A 17,448-nucleotide genomic window follows, 5' to 3' on the forward strand; every position below is an offset into this window, starting at 1 on the left:
GGGGAAGCGGAGAGAGACAGGGAGCTGCAGGGCAGGGACCTTGAAGAGGTTCAAGGGTGAGTACAAGGTGAGCAAGCGGCACTCTCTGAAGGGGAAGAGAGAGGAAGGCACGGCTGGCCGGGGCAGGGAAAGGTCCCTGTGCACCGGCCCACCAGGAGGGGCAGAGATCAGAGGGATGGAGAGGTGGGGAGGGCTGGCTCTGGGAAGGCGACAACCAAGACAGAGACAACCTGTGAATAAGGCACGTGCCCTGACCTGGGGACAGAGGGAGGGAGGGAAGGACACAAGTTAGCTCGCCAGATGGCCTCTGCTCTCTCAACCAAGAGGCAAACAGTCTTCTGAGAATGGGTTTTGTAAAGAGGATGAACAGAGAACCCCGGGGCCTGAAGCAGAGCCAAAGCGCCTTCCAGCTGGCCTGTGGGAAAGAGCCAGAGCACGACTCCTCCGGGCAGCCGGGGACCCAGCCCCAGCATATGCATGATTGCTGTGGCCGAGGGCTGTCACAAGGGAGACCAAGGTAACCGAGGGCCCTGTGTTGCTACAAAAACACCTCCCAACTTCTCCCCACTGACCCCTCTAGAGCAGCCCCGTGGTGTCTCATTCTGTAGGACCTAGCCCCAAATAGGCTGGGTGACAAGGAGGCCTGGATCTATTTCCTGACTTTTTGAGAACCAGGGGGCTTTCAGTAAACAATGAGGGGGCCTCATTAGGCATCAGATTCCATACTGTCCCCGAGTAGGAGCTTTTTCATTGGGGTCTTTCAGAATCCCCAGAAAGGTTGAATACATTGAGAATAAAGCCAATGCCACGCACGGAGTGCTTGCTGGGAATGCAGGCAAGCCTCTGATAAGGGATGGTGTGAAGTGCTCTCCAAACATCCCTGCAGCCCTGACATGCTATGAAAAATGCTATGGACGCGATGGAAGACAGATAGAGGGAAAGGCGGGGAAAGGAGCAGTGTTCTTATCACTCTGGTTGGAAAGGTCCCACCATTTATGATAAACACATGTCTAAGAACGCAAAGTGCTTTCATGCTACATCCATCATGGGGAGACTCGGGGAAATGCTGTCTCAAGTCAGGTAGCACGGTGTCCCTGCCATTTCTTCCCATGTTGCACACTTTTACACGGGATGCACAAGGGAATCAGACGGGAGAGCCCCCGAGGGGCTCACACTATAAGCACTTCTCTTCCCTGAATCCCTTATTTCTTGCCATCCCCTCAAAGGTGACCCCAGCCTTGTCTGCAGAGTCACGAGTGCTCGCTGCTTATTTATCTGCCACAGTGCATGTGGCTTTAATTATTTATGATAGTGTCTCATCACACTCGGGGATGTGTCTTGGAGTCACTTCTCTCAACCGATGAAGCCTTTGTAATCAGAGACCCGCCGCTGCTTAGCTGGTAAATCTCAGCTGAGGGGCGGGGCGGGCGCTGCCTATCCCGGGCGGGAATCAACCAGGGGCCCACAGAGGCAGGGGTAGAAACCCAGTTACAAGGCTCCTGCACACTGTCTGCTATCGCCATGGGAAACAATTCAGAGCCATCCACTGTCTACTGATAGGACAAAATGTCCTGCTTCCCTGAAAAGGAAACCTTCCCTAATATCAGAGGGTTTTTTTTTTTTAAAGATTTTATTTATTTATTTGACAGAGATAGAGACAGCCAGCGAGAGAGGGAACACAAGCAGGGGGAGTGGGAGAGGAAGAAGCAGGCTCATAACGGAGGAGCCTAATGTGGGGCTCGATCCCGTAACGCCGGGATCACGCCCTGAGCCGAAGGCAGACGCCCAACCGCTGGGCCACCCAGGCGCCCCTCAGAGGGTTTTAACAAGCTGGAGTCAGCTCCTGATTCCCCTCGGATGAGGGATTGTTTCCTTATTCTGTCCCGTCTTCATCAATAAACCTGTTTCCCCTCCATCTCCACCACCCCTTCTCGTTTACATGGAAGTACCGCCTGGATCTTTCAAAAGATGGCTTCAAATCACAAACCCAGAGATTAGGAAGGAAGGCTTTCTCTCGGGGCAGTTTCCTAAGGCCATCGCTCCTTGGCTGGGGCAGGGATCCTGACACTGAGGGACACTCAGATCCCATAGCTCTCTCCGCGGCTCACACTTACTCTGATGACCCAGAGGAAACTTTCTTCCCGCGTGCAAGATTCATCCCCATCGGACATCCACGGAGAAGCCGGTGTCAGGAACTCACGCGAGCACAGACGTGACCCAGAGACTACATCAGAAGCTCAGAACTTCCCCTAAAGGGCATATTGCCCATCCTCATTATTCATGGATTCTGGTACAAATTCGCCTCCTCGCTAAAACTTGTGTGTAACCCCCAAACCGACACTCACGGCGCTTTTGTGGTCATTCATAAACGTGAAAGGAGTGAGGAGACATGGGAGTCCCCCGACGGGCACACTCCCACGTGATGCTCTGCCTTCTGTTTCAGCTCTCATAACAGAAACCGGTGTCCCCTTCGTCGTCTATTTGGTGCCATTTTTTGCGTATTTGTGCCTTTTGTGAGCAATTTCACTGTTTGAAATGGCCGGAGCATAGTGCTGAAGGGCATCTAGCATTCCTATGAGCAAGAAGGCCGGGGTGGGCCTTATGGAGCAAACAGGTATGCTCGAGATCGTGGGTTAGGTAAGCTTTGCTGAGGCCTGAGTCATTGCGCTGCCGACCCCGAGTTCGATGTTAACGAACCAACAATATCTATTCAATGGGACGTCTTCCAACAGAAGCACACATAAAACAGGTTATGCATTGGTTTGTTGAGGAAATGTTGTGACCAGACATTCACAGAAACCTAACCCCATATGTCCCCTAGGAGCAATGGTCCAGTGTCCACTAATTCAGCATTCGTGGTGACTTTACTGGAACATAACTACTGTAAATAACGAGAATCAATTGTATATTCAGTACAGCAATGTTTAAGTCTCTGTTCAAATGCCAGCAAAATCGCCATAGAAAGCTCCGCATGACCAACTCCAGACCAAGCCTGGACCCCATGCTACCATCACAGAAAGGCTTTCCTTCCAGCCACACCCACGTCAGTCCAAGACGAACCTGACCTGAGGCAAGGCCTTTAGCCAGAGCGGAACGGTTCTTAGCACTGCGTCCCCTGCTATTTTGATAGGGGGTGTCCGATAAACGCCGAGACAGAGTCTGGAGGACACCCAAGGTGGCGAGGCACACAATTCTGACTCGAGCCCAGTCCCTCCCACTGTGACAATCCTCTCACTAAAACTCAGAACCAGAAAAACAGAAGCGAAGGTCAGTGTGAGAGCCAAGTGCCTGCTCGGCTGTAAGACAGACCAGCGTGGGCAGCAAGAGTTCTGTGAGCTACGGTGTGGCCCGAGGACAGAGCGCTCAGCCAGTGCCAGAGAGACCTGGGGTGCTTCTTCCTCAGCCGGAACCCTAGACCAGCAGAGAGAAGAAGAGAACTGATGGCAGAAGCCAGGGAACAGGGAAGAGGAACTCACAGCCTCCCAGTATGTTTTTCCTGTCCGTAAAATGACGCCTTCACCTAGCCCATCCCTTCCAGCTCTCAGTCTCCAGGGGCCTCTGTACTCTCTCCTGAACCTAGCTGACCATTTCTTGACGGCAGGAGCAGGGGAGGGTGTGCACTGGGGCTGCTAGGCCTACACGGAGCTGGGACATGGCAAAGGGAACACCTGCTGAATGGAAGGCCCACGCCAAGGAGGCTCCGGAAGCGGGGAGAGGCCGTGGGAGCTGGGAGAGGCCCTAGAGGAGCTCAGCGGACATACAAGGAGAGGGACTGGAACCAACAGCAGGCAAGAAACGAGGAGGAAACCGGTGCCCTGAATCCTCTGACCTGAGTGAGAAATCTGCAGAGGGGGTGAGCTGTCCTAGCAGTGGGGCCATGAGGAAATTCTCAGAAAGTGCACACTTCGGGGCACTGGAGGGGCAGCTAGGGAGATGTTTCCATTCAAACGGTACTCACCACCCTTCATTCCCTTCCCTTCTCCTGGAGGTTTGGGTGGAGGGTCTGGTAACCTCAGGGGCTATTGTCTGGACAGAGTCAGGTTACATTTCCTAAACGCAGAGGCCAGGTCTACAGAGAAGACCAGCCTTGTCTGATCCCCCTGACAGAGTGGGAGCACGTCTCCATGTAGGGCTGGACCTCCTGCATCCAGGCTGCTACCCACCCTGAGCCCTCTCTGCCCAGGGGACTCTGCCCCAGTGGAGACCCCTTGCCCAGGCTATTTTTCAAGTTTTGAGACAAACAGGGAGGGTCCCTTAAGAGAATGGGAGGTTAGCAGGTGGTAGGTCACTTCAGAAGGTTCCAGAACCCCAGCTACGTGGTCTATTGCCATGCCAGCCTCCCCCGCCCTCCCCAGAAGGGACAACGCTCTACTCCAGTACTCACACGTGTCTGGCTTGTGGCAGTTGTGTCCCTGACGGAAGTATTGGGGGTTCTCAATGACCGGGATGCGGGTCATGCCGATGACCACCGTGTCTGGCCCGGCGTCCAATGATGAGGGCGTGGTGATGCCATGGTTGATGTGGTGCAGCGGGCTGGCTGAGTCTTCCTCGCCACTGATGACAGCCACGGGCCCTGTGCACACCAAGAGGGACACAGGACATCAGTGAAGTCACACCTGACCAGTGCCCAGCCCTGCCCATGGATCCTCTCACTATTTCTGCCACCACATTTCCAGAAGAGCGAAATCCACTGGAAGAATACACCCTGAATGCTCTGGAGTCTGCATTCAAAGAACCACCCCTTTGTTCTCTTTCTTGAGAGAGAAAAGCGTCCACCCCATCACACCATGGAAACAGCTGCAAGAGAGCGTATCAAAATGACTCTGCCATGAATTATTTTCACTTTCCCCAAATCCAGATCAGTTCACAATAATGCAAATTTTAAATGAGTTCTTTGCTTATGTAGCAACAACGGGATAAAAAAAAAAGTACCCAGCAGTAATTTGCTCCCTGTCCCTCCTCCCTTCGGGAGCTTGAGAAACGATCGATGGTGGGTCCCACCCCCAGTTTCTGATTCAGTTGGTCCGGGGACGCACCTGGGCATCAGGATTTAATGAACTCCCCTGTGAGTCCCATGCACAGCCAGGCTCTAGAACCTCTGATGAGGGGCTTGGAGTGCCTGGATTAGCCTTTCCAGAGCGGCCCTCAGATTCCTACAGGAAGGTATCCAGCTTTCACTGGACTCTGCCGTGGCCTCTCCCAGTCCACAGGAGATAAGCCCAGTATGGGCCGGGATCAAACCTGAGCCAGTCTTCAAAGTGACACAGATTCGGCGGCATCACTGTTAACCTTCCTGCAACTGGGTCAGCTGCCCACTCTCGGAAGACCCACACTGCCCCAGTGGCCCCAAGGAACATCGTTTGCATCTTCACCAACCCCCACTCCACCACATTCCAACCCAAAGAAGTAACTCAGGAACTCAGGTTATTTACAAACACAAGTTGGCAAAGGTCATTGTTGCCACAGTCTTGGGAGAGCAAGGATTCTGTCCGGTGGGGCGATTCTCCCATACGTACAAATAAAACTGACATCAAGGGCATCGGCTATGACTGTGGCTTCTTACAGCTGGTGTCTGAGATGGCTGCTTTGCAAGACACGTGGTCCCAAGACAAAGTGCCTGCTGCGATTTGGTTTTGTGGCTTGTACAGCACTTCCGCTGTAGAAGTCCATTACATCTACGGAAGTTTACAGGGAGAACACGTCCCATCGAATAGCGAGGAGGCACCAATGAAGCAGAACTAAAAGGAAGACTAGTAAACACGAACTGAGGACCGTGAATTCCACTCCATCGGTACAGACAGGCTTATTCCAAACCACGACAAATGCCTGATGGGGTTTGGAGATCACGTGGAAAAGAAGCAATGCGTGGCAATAATCACTCGCCCTGCGAACAGAGGCCAGCGCCTGAAAACACCTTGTAAACTCTGAGAAACTTCGTCGTGATTCCAATTAAACACTGAAAGTGGGGCACAGGTTTTCTCCTTCCTCTCTCCCCAAATGTCTCTAAAATATAAAGAAATTACAGAAATATTGGTGTATCAAGAGCAAGGAGGAGAGACAAGGAGAAACAAGATATTTCAACATTCTAGAAGATGAAAAGTGAAATGATGTAAGCCTGCTTACAGAGGGGCTGCAGGGGGAATATTTAGAGAAAGTCAGTTCTGCTGGGTTGCCCAGGACTTGAATGGACAGGGTAACCCGGAAGGCTGGAGCACGGCTTGGGGCTGGAAACAAAGTACCCAAGCCATGACCTTGGCCCCAGCCCACCAGGCTAGTGTTTTCTTCCTGGAGAAAATTAAGTGGAAAGGCTGAGGGGAAGGGCTGCTTCCTTTCTTCCTGTTCCTGGAAGACAGAAACCAAGAATGCCCACACCTTCACTGACCCTACTCCCCCATCTCCTCCCCTGCAGGAGACACAGAGGGTGCTTCTCTGCTGAATGCCTCAAAAAAAACACCTGGATGTTGGGGCACCTGGGTGGCTCAGTCGGTTAAGCATCTGACTGTTGATTGTGGCCAAGGTCATGATCTCAGGGTCATTAGATTGACCCCTGCATTGGGCTCCACGTTCAGCGGGGAGTCTACTTAAGATACTCTCTCTCTCCTTCTGCGCTCCCCCTGCACACTCATTCTCTCTCCCTCTCTCTCTCTCTCTCTCTTATTTAAAGATAAACAAATCTTTAAAAAAAGAAAAGTACCTAGATTTTGACATTTGGTGGTCTCCCAATGAAGTCATGCTTAGTCTGTGATCATGCCATAGTGAAGGCTAATAGCTGATTGCTCATCTATATGTATAAAGTGCTTTCTAGAATTCAATTCCTACATATGAGAGAAGAGCCCAGGCTCCCCGGACATTTCAGCAAAGCTTCAACATGAAAGAGAGACCACAAGACAATCAGGGACCTGCAGCAAACAGAGCAACGCAAGGAACAGAAGACTTTTTTTTTTTTAATCGTGAATATCCTCAGAGAGACAAATGAAGACCTCACATCCATAAAACAAGATATTTAAAACACGAACAATTCAAGGGTCAGAAAGAGTCCTTGAGAATTACGACCATGAGAATTCGAAAGTCAAAGAGGAGTGGAAGATAAAGCCAAGGAAATTTTTCAGAAAGGCAAACAAAACAGAAAGAGGAGGTAAATAGGAAAGAAAAGAGAAGAAAATTAAAGATTCAATCCAGAGATTCAATATCGGACTAAAAGAAAGGTGGCGGGGTAGGGAGAGGGAGAAAGGGATGGACAGAGAAGAGAAAAAAATGGAAGGGAGGATAAAATTTAGGGAAAAATTTCTCCAAATGACCTGTCCATTCAGTTTGAAGCATAATTAATATATGCACATGTGTGCATGAGCGCACGCGCGCACACACACACACACACACACACACACACACACACACACACATATGTCAAGGCACAAAGTTATAAAGTGCCAGACCCCTGAGAATAAAGGGAAGATGCTAAGAGCTTGTAGGAGGGAGGGATAGGTCCTATTTCAAAAGGAACAGAAATCAGAAAGACAATGCAATTCTCCCTAACGACCCACTGTGACCGCACTGAGAAATCCCTACAAATTTTTTTAAGATTTATTTATTTTTTAAAGAGAAAAAGAGAAAGATTGAGGGGCAGAGGGAGAGAATCTATCTCCAGCAGACTCCCTGCTGAGCACAGAGCCCAATACGAGGCTTGATCTCAGGAACCTAAGATCAGGACCTGAGCTAAAATCAAGATTTGGAGGCTCAACTGACTGAGCCACCTGGGTGCCCCAATTCCTTCAGACTTTTGGTGGACAAATTTTCAGCCTAGAATTCTACCCCTAAAACTGTATTCACGGACGGCCTGGGTGGCTCAGTCAGTTAAGTATCTGCCTTTGGCTCAAGTCACGATCCCGGGGTCCTGGGATCGAGCCCCACATCGGGCTTCTTGCTCAGTGGGGAGTCTGCTTCTCCCTCTGCCTGTGGCTCCTCCTGCTTGTGCTCTCTCTCGCCCTCTGACAAATAAATAAATAAAATCTTTAAAAAAATAAATAAAAGTGTATTCACACACCGTAAGGGCAGAAGACAGGTACTTAGAGGTGTGTAGACACTCACCTCCCCCTTCCTGGGAAGCAGCAGGAGGGGAGGCTTTAGCAAAACAAAGGGGCAAATGGGGGGGAAAGAGGACAGAAGCCCCCCCCAACCCACCGCGACCGGTCTGTTCTCAGCATTATGGGATGTGGGCTGTTATAGCAATATGGTGGCAGGATATAGAATCAGGAGGAGTTTGGAGAAGACAGAAACGACAGGACTTGAGGGTTTTACGAAAGGCTGTTTCTTTGAATCTGTGTCTCAGGGAGTCGTCAATGGACAGCGAGTGGTCCACACAAAGTTCCAAAGCCTGTGATCTAAAACAGTCCCTGCTCTCTCAACATTATTCCAGGATCTGAGAGGACCAGGTAAGAGCCACAGAGAGGAGAAGGGTCCTGCCACAGGCTCCCAAGCCACAGGAAGGGACAGGGTCACCCAGGAAGACTTCACAGAAATAAACGAATAAAACAGACTTCGAAGCCCTGGGAAACCTAATACTTAGAATGCGGGCAGAGGAAGGGGAACATGAGAAGAAATGGCCAGAAAAGCAGAAGAGAATCTGAAAATGACATTGACTTAGAAGTCAAAGGAGGAGAACACCTAGAAGTTCAAGAGCATCCTCTACTAAGGCCAATAGGATGAAGAATGAAAATAGGCCACCGTATCTGTCAACAAGAAGGTGACCTTAGTGAGAGCGGGTCCCAGAGAGGAGCGACGGGAGGAAAACATTCAACTATGGGGATGAAGGGGTCAACTGGAGATCTCACCATTGTTGCCATCTTTACTGAGAGTTTTCTATGCATCAGGCTCTGTAACTGCAATGTCTTGAACCTTATAATGCCTCTGTGGCATTGGTACCTTAATCTCCCCATTTTACAGATGGAAGCACTGAGGCACAGAGCAGTGACCTGCCCAAGGACACACAGCACAAAGTGGGATGTGGAGTGGTGGATGCTCGCTGGGCTGCAAACCTGGTCTGCCCCAGAGCCTGAGCTCATGATGGTGACGAGGTGCTGCCATCCAGAAAGTGCAGCCCATGGCGGGGGAGAGCGTGTGTTCAAGGGGACACTTGGTCACTTCAGGTACATTATCCTCCTCCTGAGCAGCTGCCTTCAATTGCAGGTCCCTGAGACCCTTTTTGAAGAGGTGGTTCTTGAGCCTTGCGAACAGGGACAAGCGTGGGTCACCTCATCAGACTCACGCAGATAGATTACAGATAATCCATCATGAGCTCTGCATCCCAGAGCTGCCGAACGCTCGCGTTCAGCTATATCCACATCAAAAAGAACACGGTGCCGTCAGACCGCTGTCTGGTCCCCGAGGCCCCCTTACTCACCTCTGCTCTTCCACGAACCACATTCCTTAAAATAAAAGCCAATAAGCAGTGCAGAGACCCCTCTTCAAAGAACATAAGAGGAGACCCTTGCAGCTCACTCTTGCCCCGCACACCTGCGCCGGCGTCCAGCAGGGTCCCCAGCACGGCTGCAGCCGGCGATGGGGTGAGACAAGTCCTTTAGGGACAGGGCTGCTCTGGGTATGGCAGGATATGTGGCCTCTGTGGACCTGGGCGTTCCAAGGCAGTCCCAGGTTCATCAGTGGCAGCAAATGTACCACTGATAATGAGGGAGGCTAGGTATGTGTGTGTGTGGGGGGGGAGAACATATAAGGGAACTCTACCTTCCACCCAATTTTGCTATGAACCAAAAACCGCTCAGAAAAATAAGGTCTAATAAAAAAATTTTAAAATAAATGTTAAAAAAGCCAGTCTCCCCACCCAGCACACAACATATCTGCAAATACCCTCCGGGGTGACAGTAGTGCCCCGGGTTGAGATCCGCTGACGGGGCACCCACATTCACCCTAGGAACCAATTTATCTTTCCAGCTCTGGCCAGGTCTCATGTCTCAGGGGAAAACCCACAGACCTGGGGCCACTGTGAGGAAGAAGCATTTCTTCTCACCTTAATAACCACAGAGAAGAATTTATTAAGATACAAAGAAGAAGGAATAACGTGGGGGAGAGCTCGTCTGTCCAGGGAGTGTCTCGGTTTTCCTGAAGCCACCAAGGCTTCAGGCAGGTCAGGAGGAGGAGTCAAGCTTGCTGTACTCTGAGCTCCCGACACACACACACACACACACACACACACACACACACGCTGTCTAGTACCCGTGCCGGGCCTCTCTGCTGTCACTAATTCATTCCTAATCCTAATCCAGGCCACAATTACTTTGTTATACGGCACTAATAAACAAAAAGGAAAAGAGACAGGTTTGCAGGCTTGCTGGTCAGTTCAAGCTTTTGAGTCAGGAGTGAATCTAGGTCAGCTCAGACCCCCCATCACATGATTCTCTTCCCAAATCAGTGCCTTTTTTTTTTTTTCTTTCAGGCCTAGAGTGCGTTTTTGCCTTCAACCATACCCTAATGGAACCACTGGATAATTAGAGAAAGGCTCATGGCCCCAGCACGTATCTTGCCCAGTCTTTAAACAGCCTCTTTCCCTCTCTGCTCCTTCAACAGGAAAAAATAGGGGGCCGAAATGGAATCACTTATATTTTCATAAGCGGTTGATTCCAATGTGGGGTCAGGTGCCCCCAGAAAGCGAAGGTCTCTGGTGAAACCATGAGGCAGAACTTCACTGCAGTACAGTGGGCTCTGACCCCGGTGGGGGAGGCCCCATTGCAGAGGATCTGAGGGAAGCAAGTGGCCATGCGGTCTGCAAGGACAAGGCACCCTGCGGAAGCCTCTGGTGAGTCAGGGCTCTTCGTGGACAAGGGGGGGTGCACTTGTTTGCACACTGCACAAAACGAGCGGGGGAAAAGCAGCCTGCTCCCTGGTAATGCGTTAACACATAAACACCGCCTCTTTCATCAAGGGCAACACTTCTTTGGAATTTCTTCTCCAATATCCAGCAATTCCCCAACTTTCAAAGCATTAACAATTCTCAGAAATTTATCCCCAAGAAAATCCAGTCACTAGTTCAACACAATGGCATTTGCTCAGCCAGTTTGTAGACGTGGTTCTTCTCTAATTTCCAAAGAAATGACTCAGAGTTCTAAGGATGTAATTATAACAATTATTTTCTTTTCATTTGACCCGCAAAATAGACTGTCATTCCCATCTGACCAACTAGGAAAGTGATCCTCAAATAAGTTTAATTCATTTTCCCAAAATCGCCTAGGTCGGAAGTGATGGAGCCTATGTATGAATCTCTGTCCATCTCCAAAGTTCTTACCCTTCCCACCCAACCACCCATTTTCTCAATACTATTGCTGACATGAAGTATTTTCTTAAAGATCTTATTTATTTGAGAGAGAGAGAGCACAAGCACGGGGAGCGGCAGAGGGAGAGGGAGAAGCAGGCTCCCCACTGAGCAGGGAGCCCCACTTGGGCCTTGATCCCAGGAACCCCTGAGATCATGACCTGAGCCAAAGGTAGATGCTTCACGGACTGAGCCACCCAGGCGCCCCGACATGAAGTATTATTTACAAGCAAAACTTGGTATAAATACATGACGCCACATAAAAAAGCCGGGACATCTGAACCAAGGCATCTAGAAATAGATCACCAAGTATTTTCAAGGCAGTACCAAGACATATAACTTTGGGTAGCCAAATTTATGACTAAATCGTAAAATCCTGGGGCCAGAATCCATCCATTTCTACATTCCTTCATTTATCTTTGTGCTTCCTTCCAAGGTGGGGGGCAATTTCACGTACCAATTCAGAAAACCCTCTTAGGAACTGTGATTACTATGACTGCTGTTGACCAAACCTTTCTAGGCACTGCTGGGAGGGCAGTTTTCCGCACCCCCTCAAGTTACACAGCACCCCATCACTCTCCTTGGTTAATGAGAAGTGAGCAGAAGCAGTCTGCATCAGTTCCACACAGAAGCTTTAAGATCCAGTGTGCGACCTGCTGCATTCTCTTTGCCCCGCCTTGGCAACCGTGGAAGTCTGAGGCTCAGGCAGATTCTGTCCCTGAGTGAGGCCGACACAGAGCAGAGGGTTCCATCCCTCACCAGGTGCGTGTGTGGCGTAAGTGAGAAATACAGCTTTGTGGTTCTAAATCACAGATATTGACAGGGCTTCTGTTTGTTATCACAGAATAACCTAGCTCGTGCTGACTAATACAAAAATGAAACCATCCCCACGTTAAACAAGGTGACTTTAATTTTTCCTTCACACCGTTCTCCACAAATCTTTACAAAAGTGTCCTATGCAAAGGATGCATCTTTCACCCTCAACGATGTAATTCACTTTAAAATGTCTCCTCCCAGCTCTCTGTCCCAAAATCGAGCTCTAATCTAATCTAATCTATTTTTTTAAAGATTTTATTTATTCATTTGACAGAGATAGAGACAGCCAGCGAGAGAGGGAACACAAGCAGGGGGAGTGGGAGAGGAAGAAGCAGGCTCATAGCGGAGGAGCCTGATGTGGGGCTCGATCCCATAACGCCGGGATCACGCCCTGAGCCGAAGGCAGACGCTTAACCACTGTGCCACCCAGGTGCCCCTAGTCTAATCTAATCTAATCTAATCTAATCTAGTCTAATCTAATCTAGTTTGACATAGAGCCAGAGCATGACCTCCGCTGTTGACAGAGACTCTCCCCCCGCCCCAGATCGGACTTGGGAAGTAAAAGAAAACAACCCTGGATGGGTCTCATGTTTTTAATGTGTCAGAATGAAGCAAACAAGCCAACCTTTGGATTAAGAAAATGATTTTTTAAAAACCTCAACCTTTTCCTACTGATAAAAATCAAATATTGATGTGTCCCTGTTGGGTGAGAGCTTCGCATCAACAAATCTGGAAGCAGGAACTCACAAAATGGAATAAGGTGAAAGCACAACAAACACAATTAAAAATCCAGCCACGCTCAGAGAGGGATTCCATTTACTGTCTCATAAAAAGAGCCTAGTCCTCAGAGGCAAACAAAAGAAAATCAATTTCTTTAATTTTTATTGGCAGATGTGGGACAGAGGCCAAGTGAACACGGGCTGTGCCCAAGAGCATACCTGGGAACAAGTCACCAACTGCCTGTTCCTGGGCCAGCTCCTGGGGTCCCTTCCCCTTTGTGTCTCCTCCAGCTTCTGGACTGAAGTCGCCACCATGACTCCCTGGGCTTGAGGGCTGCCCAAGATGCCATGCCCCTCCTCACTTCTCTGTGCCCCTCCCTGAATCATTTCCCAAAAGATAAGCTCTATTCTCTGGCTTGAATTCCGTCCCAGTCTCTTACAGGAACGAAGGCACTGTCCATGCCTCATAGCATCCATAGCTTGGGGGTATCACTTGGTGATTGAAAATGATGCCGCTGATCAAGCAGCCCAAGGACAGGCATTTAAGGAAAGGGAAGGGAAGGCAGGACTGGCGCTCTGAGCACAGGGCTTCCCTTACCTCACTTAATCACCGCGACAACCCTGGGGGTAGATCCTGCCATCCCAGTAATGCAGTTGAGGAGACTGAAGTCCAAGGTTTCATCATTTGCCCAAGGTCACACAGTTAATAAATGGTAGACAGACTCACATCTATCTGACCTCACGGTCTGGGCTCAATCCACGGTGCCATGCTGCCTGACCCGCCAGCATTGCTTTCCTGACGCTGGGACAGGTTACAATGGATCAACACAATCTCCTTCCCAATCTTTATTCTCTTGAGACTCATCTGTAGAAAACTGGCTTCATTTAGGAGTGGAGCTCATGACATTTCCAGGGAACTTTAGACCCAGAGCCTATGCACCAGGTCGTAGCTGGAAGGGGCAAGTCCTATCTATGTAGGAGCTCAGAGGCAAAAGAATGGCAGACAGCAAGGGGCCTAAGAACAAGAAAATATGCATCCTAGAGGGAAGGTGAATGCCATCAGCTTTCTCCAAAGACTCGTTATACACACAGAATGTCGGACATCCCAGGCACAAACAGGAAGCGGGTAATTACCTTCCAGTTGCACATATAAGACAAGTGGAACACGAAATCCTGGTGCTTTGGTCCAAGGCCCCATAAAAAAGCTTACAGCTCAAGTCTCAACATTCCTAGTTCATGTTTAGCCACCGTACTGAGACTAGGCAGCGTCACCCCAAAATGGAGGCACTTATTTCCCCTAAAGAATTATGTACAGCCTTTCCCACAGCCTCATGGGCACTTCTGGTGAATGAAAGGAGACATGGCCGTTTGTGAGCACGCTGTACTAGGTGCTGCCATGGATCACTGATGTCTCCGTACCCTTCTCCCACGCACTCAGGTCACCTTTTTTCACTAACAGAACTCTTCTGCATTATCTGGACCATCTTTTTTTTTTAAAAAAAAGATTTTATTTATTTATTTGACAGGGAGAGAGACAGCCAGCGAGAGAGGGAACACAAGCAGGGGGCGTGGGAGAGGAAGAAGCAGGCTCATAGCAGAGGAGCCTGATGTGGGGCTCGATCCCAGAACACCGGGATCACACCCTGAGCCGAAGGCAGACGCTTAACGACTGCGCCACCCAGGCGCCCCAATCTGGACCATCTTATTTCAACACCGTGGCCAAGAGACTGACAGGCCAAATTCATGGGAGCTAAAGTCCAAAAGCGCCTGATTTTACCTAGTTCACAAGTGGGAATCTAAAACCCCATTGGTTGACCTGTAGGTGAAAGGTCAGGAGAAACGGAGGCCCTGTAGGCACTGGCTGATGGGGGGGCTTCCCAGTAAGAAAGACCTCCCACAGGTGCGTGGGGTTCACACACTGCTGTGCAGACAGTAGCTTAGCTGGGGTATACCGGAAGGAAACCCTCCTCATGGTACTTCCGAGTACATATGGAGTGATGCCATCGCATACTGTCTGTCACCTGCAGAAAACCCAGCTCCTTTCTCCAAAATAATAGCTAAAGCCTATTGGGCATTTATTGACCAGTAGACACCAGCCTGGGCTTTGTGTCCATATGACCTCCTTCAGTGCTCACAGTGGCTCAGTGAGGTGGGTCCTGTAAGTAGAGTCAGAGCAGTGAGGTAGTCTGCCCAACGTATGCAGCTAGTGAGTGACAACGTCGTGATTCTAGATGGAGCTGTAGGACTCCAGAGTCCATGTTCTTAATCACTCCCCACCTGCGTCAGGATACGTAATCACATGGCCTCAAATCGGCGAGGTCTACAATGAAAACGCGTCAGAACTACAATGCCCCTAAATCCAAGATGCTGAAATGAGGCCTAAATTTATAGATGGAGAGAAACCATGAAAGGGCAATGACTTCTTCCAGGTCATTCTGAGATTGCAAACTCATTCCTAAGGCCTGAGAATCCTGTGTTCACACCCAGCTCACCCTGGCCCGTCACCTTATGCCAGCCAAAGAAGATATTTCTCTCTTTATTAGAAAATGTTCACTGGAAAGATATAAGGCCTCCTGGCAGCCTCAAGTAGGGAGGGAAATGAGATCATAGAACCTTTCAGAATGGGAGACCCATGACAGATGTTAACTAGACTTATTGTGGTGATTATGTCACAAAATATACAAATATCCAATCGTTATGTTGTACACCAGAAACCAACACAATGTTCTGTGTCAATTATACATGAATTAAAAAAAGGATGGAAGGATCCCGTGATTTTGTGCATTAAAACCCATAATCTAACAGCAAGGGATACCCCTTATTTCAGAATGACGCATCGTCACTCACAAGGCGATTTCCTCTCATGAACTCAGTCACCACAGCAACCCAATGACATACTCAAGATAGGGACTACACCTCCCATTTCACACATGAGGAAACAGAGACTCAGAGTTGTTAAACTGACCTACCACAGAGTCAGGGGAGAGCTGTGACTTGAACCTGGCTCTTCTGACTCCCAATCCAGTGCTCTTTTGAGTTCATATCAAACTTACTTCCTCTAGAAAAGTAAAGGGTGGTTCTCCATCTGGGAGTAAGACCCAAAATGGCATTTCTGAGAGCAGTGAGGACTCCCTACCAAATGGATCTGTGGAAGTTGTTTGGGGATTCCCTGAGTTTGGCTGTGAATCCTTTACCTAAGATTAGAAACTGACAAGGAGTGACTTTTAGACCACAAGCCTACCACACATGAGAGACACAGACAAAGGGAAAGTGTGTCTCGGGAAAGGCCGTGCAAGGCCAAAGTCAGTCCCATGACTGTCCAGAAAATGCCCTACAGAATGCAGATTTTTGCCACTGTCCCTGGAAGGGATGTCAGGGCTGTCAAGACATGCCCAGGTTTCTCTGCAGGGTTCTATGGTGTTGCCCGCAGAATTCAGCAGACGCTCAACGTCATCTAAAGGCCCCACCCCATGCACGTCTCACCATAGGCCCTGCCCTTGCGGAGGTGATGGGCTGCTGTAGGTGTGCTTCCTGGCCTTTCTGTGGTCTCTCACCTACTGCTCGCTGGACTAGCGGTTGGCACCTGCCCACCTTGGCTGAACATCACCCAGGCCCAGATCTCTGTCAAGGCAAGTGTTGCCTCCAACAGGACTGCACATCCAGCTCTCAGGGTCCTGTAACTGCAGCCGTCCACCCTGCATCCACGGCAAGGTATCTCCGTGGACAAGTCACAGAACGGTCCTATGAAATTTCACCTTGGAACTTAGTTTTGCCATTAGCCTGTGTTATCATTTTCATGAGAAACACCACGTCCTTAGAAAACTATGAGAAAACCGTATCTATATTTGACCCCTACATTTGAACTTGTCCTGTTGTTAGATTGTCCTGGGGTTAACACTGATCTGTCTCCTTGTTCATCCCAGCTCAAGTTCCTCAGCTGGTCCTGAAGTCTCTAGATCATAACCCCTGAAGGTCAAGAACTCTGCCCTGTGCATCTCAGAAGTTCTTTGAGGCCCTAGTAAGATGCCTTTCATACAGCAGGCAACCGGAAAACAGGTGCTGTGCAAGGGCTAGCCCAGGTAGGGGTAGGCACTGCCTCCCGAAGTGTATCAGGTTCCTTTCCTTGCTGTAACAAAATACCACAGGCTCCGTGGTTGAAACAATGGAAACTGAATCTCGGACAGTTCTGGAGGCCAGAAGTCTGAGATCCAGGTGCCAGCATGGTCATCCTCCCTCTGAGACTGAGCAGAATGCTTCTTTGTCTCTCCTTAGCTTCCGCTGGTGGTCAGCAGCCCCTGGGCACTCTCTGGCTTATAGATGCATCATGCTCCCTGGTCACGTGGCCTTCTTCTCTGTGTGCATGTCCATCTCCGAGTCTCTCATTTTTATAAGGCCACCAGCCAACTTGGACTAAGAGCCCATGCTACTCCAGGATCCCATCTTAATGTACGTCATAATCACACCTGAGAAGACTACTTCCAAATCAGATCACATGCACAGGCATCAGGGGTTAAGACTTCAACATATCTTTCTGCAGGACACAGTTCAACCCACAACCCAAATCTCCCGCCTGTCTCACTCTCACCCCGAGGA

At 49.6% G+C, this 17,448-nt stretch overlaps 1 protein-coding gene across 3 annotated transcripts in view; it reads right to left on the reverse strand.

Annotated features, from left to right (window-relative positions):
* Positions 1–17,448, reverse strand: part of NTRK3 (neurotrophic receptor tyrosine kinase 3) — a 384,278-nt gene that overhangs the window by 157,923 nt on the left and 208,907 nt on the right. For all 3 annotated transcript variants that reach the window (XM_026510431.4, XM_057303718.1, XM_026510432.4), the window contains exon 12: positions 4,385–4,573. In XM_026510431.4, the coding sequence (XP_026366216.1) occupies positions 4,385–4,573 (189 nt within the window). The remainder of the gene's footprint in view (positions 1–4,384; positions 4,574–17,448) is intronic.

Source organism: Ursus arctos, unplaced genomic scaffold (genome assembly GCF_023065955.2).
Source record: "Ursus arctos isolate Adak ecotype North America unplaced genomic scaffold, UrsArc2.0 scaffold_28, whole genome shotgun sequence".
Classification (NCBI taxonomy): domain Eukaryota; kingdom Metazoa; phylum Chordata; class Mammalia; order Carnivora; family Ursidae; genus Ursus; species Ursus arctos.